At 37.2% G+C, this 9,112-nt stretch overlaps 1 protein-coding gene across 2 annotated transcripts in view; it reads left to right on the top strand.

Moving 5' to 3' along the window:
- Positions 1-2,728: 2,728 nt before the first annotated feature.
- Positions 2,729-9,112, top strand: part of EPC1 (enhancer of polycomb homolog 1 (Drosophila)) — a 25,602-nt gene continuing 19,218 nt past the window's right edge. For both annotated transcript variants that reach the window (XM_010281835.1, XM_010281834.1), the window contains exons 1-6: positions 2,729-2,882; positions 5,107-5,252; positions 5,338-5,544; positions 5,902-6,050; positions 7,455-7,611; positions 8,913-9,089. In XM_010281835.1, coding sequence (XP_010280137.1) covers positions 2,783-2,882; positions 5,107-5,252; positions 5,338-5,544; positions 5,902-6,050; positions 7,455-7,611; positions 8,913-9,089 — 936 coding nt within the window. In that variant the 5' untranslated portion in view covers positions 2,729-2,782. The remainder of the gene's footprint in view (positions 2,883-5,106; positions 5,253-5,337; positions 5,545-5,901; positions 6,051-7,454; positions 7,612-8,912; positions 9,090-9,112) is intronic.

Below are 9,112 nucleotides of genomic sequence, written 5' to 3'. Positions count from 1 at the left end.
TGCAATAAATGGAAACAATATTATAGAAATATATCTGATTGGAAAACTATATTTGGAAATGGATGAACAATCAAAGTGAAAAGATGTGGTAAATTTCGGAAGAAGTCTGTCATTAAATTCCTGTTGGTATTTTCAGGAGTACTTGGACTACAGCATCTGCACATGAAGCCAAGATAACATGAAGGGCAGCCAGCATGTTTGAGTAAGATACAGAATTCAATAATCATTCCGACAAAACTGAGGAAACCACTGCATTTTTAAATGGAAAGCTATGGCTTCAGATGAATGAGGTGTTGCATTTGGGTAGGAGTAATCAGCTGTGCAGTCACAGTGGAGAGTTGACTGCAGAATAGAAACTCTAAGCTGTAGTAGGTTTAGATAACTGTAGATATTTAACATGCTTTCATGTTAAAAATAAGTGCTTCCAGAGTTACCAATCACACCTGAATATATGTATATATACATATGTGCATATATAGGAGAGAGAGATGTGCTGAGCCACCAGCAGAGATGCTGAAGTTGGTGACAAAGTCACTGTTGCTGATTTCTGTCCAAATAAGTGAGAACTTGGTGCATGGATGTGTAAAGGGGAGGTTGCCTTGTCTGCTTATTTTATTTCATTTAGCAGAGTGTCTCTTGTGATGAACTGAAACAGATGTGAGCAGCAGATGAGTTTACCTGTTTCAGTGGAGGAACTTTTATCCAGTTGCTTTCATAATTTTTGGGTCTACCCTCTTCTCAAGTACTGACTATTTTTGTAATCGGAATTAAAGTTGGACAAAACTATGATTTGTGCTTCTGCTTCAAGAATATTGTAAAGACTTGTTACTGAAACCTGTTAGGAAATTAGTATAGACTACTGGTACTAACTAGCAGTGCCCATTTCCATATCGGAGATGGATCAGAGAAATTGAAATCTTAATTTAGTGTCTAACCCCCTTTTCTTCTCTGAAACAAAGCAGTCTTTTTGTGTTTAAAAATACATGTTGGGAAAAATGCCTCAGGAACCTTCATATCATTATAAAAACAGTAAGCCTTTGCTGTTACTCAGAAGCCATTGGCTGTTACTGTGTGTTTGACATAGAAACCTACTGTACAATATGGAGGTAAAGCTCAATTTCCTGTTCTGCAACAAGTTGCAGCTGTTGGGACAAAATCCTGAAGAATTATTACTGTTTACAGAAATTTGAAGTGTCCTGCAGCAGTGCTTCACTAAAAGGTAGAAAACAAATTATTTTGTATTGTACTGAGGAAAGAATTTTAGCTGCCACATCTGCTAGGTGACATGTGTCTACGCTTAAATGCTAGAGGATCAAAACCAGGCCAGTGAGTTTTACTTATGACTGTGTGATATGTCTTATTCTCATGATGCGTCTCTTTTCTTGAAGAAACTTTTTGACAGGGAACAGATGTGGGGGGGGAAAAAAAATCTCTAGCTTGTTTGAAGGTAAAGATAGGCCTGTGAATCCTTGCAGCAGAATTATACCTTGAAACAGATTTTAGTTGAAGGCTGCACTAACTCTGCAGTTTACAATAAAGCCTATTTTACAGTTTCCTTGGGTTTTTTTTGTTTTAAGTTTGAGCAGTTGTTAATTATCTTTATTGTACTGAAGAGGAGGTAAATTGAAGTCAGACAGGCAAAGGTGTAATAAAATCATATGGATGAACACTGATATATTTTTACTTCAATACTCAACCCAATTATTCCTGCTACCCTTTTGCTAGCAGCAGTTCTTGTTTGGAGTATTTCAGTAATCTGGTTTGTAGCATCTCGCTGATAGCTGTGTTGGCACAACTGATGCAGCACTGATTTACTGAGTACCTAGGGAGGAACATCTGAGTATAGAAACTTATGAAACCAGTGTTGGTACTAGGGAAAAAATACCATGTTACATTGTCAGTAAACCATTTGTATACATGCACACCTCTTGCTGTGTGGATTTTTGTTGGTAACTCTGTATGAACTCTGCTGATACTACTTACTGTCTTGACAGCACCAGAGGAAGAATGGAATGCATTTGAATAGCAGCATTAGAAAATTACTAGAATTCATAATATCACTAATCTGTTACATAGGTTGTAGTAACAGTTATAAATGTAATTGACTTCTAAGCTTTGAAAAATAGTTGCAGATTTCTCGAAGTCAATTATTCTCACCCTCATGGTTTATAGTTTAATAATAAACTATTTGACAGGCTAAGAAGGGGGAAAGGAGGATAGTGGAAAGCATTACAATAAACGAGTTTATCAGGAATCATTTCTCTGGGTAAAAATAGTTGCTTTTCTTCTTAATAGTGTGTGATGGCAGGCCCCCTTTCTGGTTTTCTGACATCACCAGCCATAACTGGCCGTAGCAGATAAAGAATAATACCAGAATGAGTATCTGTCTGCAGCTACTTGTTATAATGTGTATGTGTAATCAATCTTAAGTGTCTCTCCAGAAATATGTAAAGATGGATTTGTGTCGCTTGGTGAGCCAAGAACATGCAACTTGACTTACTAAGTTTAGTAACTGAAGTGTGTGTGTGTTTAAGAGGGAGAGCTCCATCTACTGGAAAAACTTTCTGGTTTATGGAGTGCATTTTGAGTCAAGTGTGCAGTACTGATTTCTTGTCTGGTCTCAGGGATTTGTATTGAGAGCATTTGCAAAGAAACAGACTTCCTTCAACTTTAAAAAAAGTCTGATTTCTCAGATTTTCATCTTGACTTGTTTTGTTTTTAGGAACATCATCTCCAACGGGCTATCTCAGCACAACAAGTATATGGAGAGAAGAGGGATAACATGGTTATACCAGTTCCAGAAGCGGAAAGTAATATTGCATACTATGAATCTATATATCCTGGAGAATTTAAAATGCCAAAGCAGCTGATTCACATACAGCGTAAGTAAAGTAACTATTGTGGTTTAACCCCAGCTGGAAACTAAGCCCTCAATGCAACTGCTTGCTCAATCCTCCTGCAGGGGGATAGGGGAGAGAATCAGAAGGGTAAAAGCAAGAAAACTTTTGGATTGAGGTAAAGACAGCTTAATAGGTAAAGCAAAAGCTGTGCACGCAAGCAAAACAGAACAAGGAATTCATCTACCACTTCCCATCGGCAGGCAGGTTTTCTGCCATCTCCAGGAAAGTAGGGCTCCATCATGCCTAGCAGTTACTTGGAGAGACAAACACCATTGCTCTGAATGTCCCCCTCTTCCTTCTTCGCCCAGCTTTATATGCTGAGCATGACATCATATGGTATGGAATATCCCTCTGGCCAGCCTGGGTCAGCCCTTGCCGAGTCCCCCTCCTAGCTTCCTGTGCACCCTCAGCCTTCTTGCTGGCAGGCCAGAGCATAAGCTGGACTGTCCTTGACTGCTTAGCAACTGCTGAAACCATCAGTATGTTACCAACATTATTGTCATCCCAAATGCAAAACGCAGCACTATACTGGCTATGAGGAAGAAAATTAACTCTATCCCAGCCAACACCAGGATAGTAACTCATTCATCGAAGTCTACAACAAGAACTTTATTTTGCTAGTAGTTCAAGAGATTACTCTTAAATGCCTATTGAGCTCGCATCAAGACTGACTTCTGAGAATGCATTTTTTTCCAGCATGTAAAGGAATACATACTTACTGAAGAGGTATATTTAGTTCTTGATCAAGAAGTAGATAGATGTCCTTGAGTCTATGTCTGTATGTTAATACTTTAAATTTAACAATCTTAAAGGCCTGTTTCTGCCCTCTATAACACTCAGTAGTTTCAGCTTGCGGGGAAATTTAGGATCGTTAGGAAGGACAGACATAAACCTACTTGAAGAGGAGACTCTGTAATACAGAATTAAGAGATAGAGTACCTGTCCCCTGAAGCTTAACTGGGATAAATGACAGTAGAGTGGACTGGGAAGCCACGCAGAAATGGCAGTAGCAGTAGTATTTGCATATGTTTGGATAGAAGTGTTCTACATCTAAAAGTAGGTGTTTTGTCAGATCAGTGATGACTTGCAAATGTGTTGAGATTTTGCTTTTGTTGGAAGATAGCAGAACAGCTGTTCTGTTTGGCTGTGGCCCTGGATGTGAGCACCTCATTACTTCAGATAACTTTTGAAAATGTTACAAAAATATAATGTGTTGCAGAATTCTGTTATGTGGTGTAATTAGTAGAATTTTAAAAGTAGTATTTGTGCTATGTAAACGGATCTTATGCCTAAATAACTTCGCTTAAATGTTAGACATCTATATTGGCCAAACCTTCAGTGGTGGCCTAAAGTATGAGAGCATGCTGCTGTGCTCCTAGGCAAATGGAGATACTAATACTAGCAGTCTTCCATGCTGATACTAAGGTTACACTTTTTTCGTTCTTCTTTTCCTTATCTAGTGGTCTAATAGCTGAAATGGTAATTTTTATCTGCATTCCATTCTACCTATTTATTTATTGAAAGTAAATGACGCTTTTCACAGTGTGTTTCTAAGTGTGCATTGGGGAGGAAATTCGTGTCTCTTGCAAACAAAAACAACTTGAATGAGGCATGAGAACTAGGAAGATCTTGTTTTGAATGCAGAATGCTGCATTTTCATAGAATATAATGGAAAACAGAACAGTTGTTTGTGTTCTACAAACATGACTTACATTTCAGGATGCCCTGCTTACATAGGTTAGACCATGCTGGGCTAGTTTAGTCTGATTTGTCTACATAGCAGAAATCATTGATGAGAATATGTGTAAGGTCCTGGTAATAGAGTGTGTTTGGGTTGAAGTCTTAACTGTTGCTAACACAATACATGAAACTGCAGAACCTAAGACAGCACTGAAAATTTTGACCAATCTAAAAAATTTCTTACTGAAAGCAGTGAGGTAGAAAGCTGCTAGCTGGCTTGACTACTACTAAGCTTTCATTGTTTAACAAAAATATAGTCAAATAGCAACTTTTATTCCTGGTTTTTAATAGTGTAATTTTTTTCAAGAAAAACCTAGATGTAACTTCAGAGTAGCATTACTGCAACATGCAAATTAAATAACTTTGGTTTTGTCTTCGGAAGAATCTGGTGTGTACTCTAGACACTGCTATGAGAACGAAACATTTGTGGAGTAAAACTAACTTCAACTTTTGTTTTATCTTTCAGCTTTTAGTTTGGATGCTGAGCAGCCGGATTATGACTTGGATTCAGAAGATGAGATCTTTGTTAATAAATTGAAGAAAAGAATGGACATCTCTCCTTTGCAATTCGAGGAGATGATAGACAGACTAGAAAAGGGCAGTGGTCAGCAGGTACAATGGTACTTTGAATAAAGAATTTGAAATATGCACTCTATATATTGCTATATGAAAGTGACATGCTGGGTTTTACATTTAGCCAGTCAGCCTGCAAGAGGCCAAGCTGTTGCTGAAGGAAGATGATGAATTGATCAGAGAAGTGTATGAGTACTGGATTAAAAAGAGGAAAAACTGTCGAGGTCCCTCTCTTATCCCAGCAGTGAAACAAGAGAAGCGAGATGGTTCCAGCACAAATGATCCTTATGTTGCTTTTAGAAGACGAACAGAAAAGATGCAGACACGAAAAGTAAGTAGATCAGTACATCCTTCTGCTTTCTTTCTCTTCCTTTTCCCCCTCTCAGAAAGTAGCCTATATAAGGAAACAATTCTGCTATGTAGTATAAAACAATAAAATGTGGGATCGTCTTTTCTTTTACTTTGCAAGTGTAAAAACCATAAAAGAAAGAAAGTTTGTATTTATTTTTTCACTAAATCTACTGCTAAGCCTACTTATGGTGTTGGTAAGCTGTAGCTCATTGGTACTATGCAGTGTTTCTCTTTGGTTTAGCATGTGGTTTGGTTTTTTTATATATACGTAAATATTTAGAACTTAAATAATCTGAAGTGAATGATATGGGGAAACATATACACTGTGTATCTACAGAATCGAAAAAACGATGAAGCATCTTATGAGAAGATGCTTAAGCTGCGTCGAGATCTGAGTCGTGCAGTAACCATCCTGGAGATGATAAAGAGGAGGGAAAAAAGCAAGAGAGAGTTGCTGCATTTAACACTGGAAATTATGGAAAAGAGGTAATGTTTATAGAAAATTTGCTGCAGAAAGCTTTTGAACTTACTTTGTATTCAGATTCCCACAAATACTTAAAACAGTGAGAGATTTTTAAAATAAGCATTTAGATTAGACTTTCACATATACAGGGTAGTATATTTTCATATATGGCTATGGAGAGCAAAAGAAAACGTTAGGAAGTTGCTTATTATGGAAAAGTGACCCATCACGCAAATCTACGTTGTTTTATTATATGCGTACATGTATTCAAATGTATGTATATATCCTATATATTATACAGTAAGAGAGATGAGTTTTGGGTGAATTCATTTGGAGATTTGTATTAAACTTAAATACACAGACTAAGGAAATAGCAGCTAATTTTAAGGCCATTTCCAATAATTACCATTCTTCTTTTTCTTAATTATCAATGTTTTTTTGATTTTTTTTTTTTAGCAAACCTTGATCTAATACTGTATTGAGGAAGACAAGTATTTAATGCAGTATAACTTCTTGTTCTGTGAGTCATCTCCAACTAGTGTTCCTTTTGACATCCTGTTTGTCAGCTGTGCTGAAGACCCAAGTGCTGTGCTCCATCAGCTGTCACTTTCCCAATCAACTGAGAATCACATTTGCAATGTGGAGTTGTTCTTTAGGTTGATACCTGAATAGACTTCTCTAGCTTAAGCATCCATGCTTGAAAACAAATGTTTTGAGGCAGTATTTTAAAGCTCTAAAGCTCACCTTTTAGTCTGCTTTCTTAGGGAGACCAGTTGAATGTCAGTTTGCCCTCTCTACCAGGGACACTTTTTTCAAGCACTGACCATTTTTAGTAGAACTAGAGGGGAGCAATCTCAAAAGATATTCCAGTAGCTTTTTTCAAGAAAAGAAGCTGTTGAATGGAGGAAGGACTCTAATGCCCCCCTCAGAATGGAAAACTGCGCTTCAACTCGGCACTTTCCACTGGACTTGAAATGTTCTGTGTTTCATGGATCTGCTTGTTGTGAGACTATTCCGTAACACAGAATAGGGAGGATTCATGAACAAGGCACTCTCCCTCACCGTTTAAAAGCTTTTGAGTGATAAATGTTTTTTTTTTTTTTTAAATGGTACCTGTCCCCAAGTGAGGGAGGAGGGCAACCCTCTCCCTTCTTTCCTTCTAGTCTCTGCTTCTTCACTTTACTTTACTATTTTTTGGAGATGTCTTACAGGCTTTACAGGGTAGTTAATCTTTTATTTATTTGTCAGCACTAGTCATTGCAATGAATCCTTGTTATTAGTCCCATTTTCTGGAACAATACTTTCTGTACTTCTTGCTGTCATCCTGGATGTCCCTTTACCCCACATTGCAAGTATTAGTGTTGTGCAATTTTTTTTACCAGACGTACATTGTAAATGTTCTAATAAATAAAAAATTCTGATTTCAGGTATAATTTGGGTGACTACAGTGGAGAGATCATGTCTGAGGTTATGGCACAGCGGCAGCCAATTAAACCTACCTATGCTATTCCCATCATTCCTGTGACTAACAGCAGTCCTTTTAAACACCAAGAAGCTATGGAACTGAAAGAATTTAAAGTTAAAGTGAGTAATGTCAGTAACCAAGTTATTGGTTCATGCTATTACATATGCAAGATACAGCATTTTAGGATGGGAGGAGGGGGGAAGCTAAAACTGGAAATACACTAGCAAAGCTGCAGTTGGAATAAAATGCTTTGTTCTGTTGGAGTTATGAGGATAACATATGGACTACTGGCATTCCTCAAGACAGAAATAAAGGAAATACAGATGACTAGAGACAAAAGGACATGTGCAATTGTATTCTTATTCTGGGGGATAGGAACATTTTTCTCTTAACGCTTTCCATAAAGTTAGGATATCCTGAACAAAACTGTATTTGTTACCTAGATATTGGACAAAGGTAGGACTAATGAGGTAAAACCTATATCTTGTTCTAAATTCATGTACTTATTTTAATCTGGTGGGTTGTTTTTTATTTTGTTTCTTAAATATGCTCCACTGATATATATCTTTGTATTTAAGTAAAGTGTCAAATAACCTTATTTGATTTAGAAAGCTGACCAGCACTTTTTTCCCTGCAGGCTTTAATTTTTGTGTCATACAAAGCATAGCTACAGTGCCAACAACTGAACATATTAAATAGGTCAGGTAACAGAGGAGAAATGCTGAGGTATAATTTGCATTTTAAACAAAGAGTTCTTATAACTGAATAATGTCCAAAGGCTCTTCTGAATCTGCCAAGGTGGCTTGAATTAGTGAATATTTCCATTGATAGCAGAGCATTGTAATTGAGATCGCTGGAGTGTACTTACCTGTTTGTGATGTTGGGTCAGTGCAGTGTCTTGCAGCTTGAAAGAAATCTGTTTCTTGGAAAATTGGGAAATTAACTTAAACTTGAATTTGTATAGTATGGGGAAATGTGTTCAATTTTTTAGAGGATTTTCTGAGATGCTAGGTATCTTTGAGAAGTCTAATTTCTACTTTTGCTTTTAAAGCATTGTTTTGTACTTAGTAATTCCCCAATGCTGCATAAATGCCTATTAATTTAAAATGTTAGAAAATAAAAACGGTACCTCATGGAGGTCATTGTATATTTTTTTTTCTTCAAAAATCACTACTTCTCCAAACTAGTACTGTTACCTTAATCACTAGTGTTTTATCTAGCATGGATTGAGCAAACAGTGCTTGGTTCTACCTTGTCTGTGAAACGTTTCAATTACTGGAAATGAAATACACTTATTCATGAAACGACTATGTTTTGCTGTCAAGATGGTGGGGAGATGAGTTCTCTTTTTAGTTTGCTTACACAGGAGTTTTCTAGAACTCCTGTTTTAATCTAATTTTGCTTGTGTGTGTTCTTGCAGCAAGATAAACCTGATGTTATTAGACCCAAAAGAAAGTATGAGAAGAAGCCAAAAGTCTTACCTTCATCTGTTGCTGCTACTCCTCAACAGACAAGTCCTGCTGCACTGCCAGTCTTCAATGCTAAGGATTTGAATCAGTATGATTTTCCTAGCTCAGATGAAGAGCCTCTCTCCCAGGTAGGACCTCCAGAGTTCTATGC

This window comes from Phaethon lepturus, unplaced genomic scaffold (genome assembly GCF_000687285.1).
Source record: "Phaethon lepturus isolate BGI_N335 unplaced genomic scaffold, ASM68728v1 scaffold8622, whole genome shotgun sequence".
NCBI lineage: Eukaryota > Metazoa > Chordata > Aves > Phaethontiformes > Phaethontidae > Phaethon > Phaethon lepturus.
Note: the sequence above shows the minus strand (reverse complement) of the source record. Positions and strands in the feature narration are given on the sequence as shown.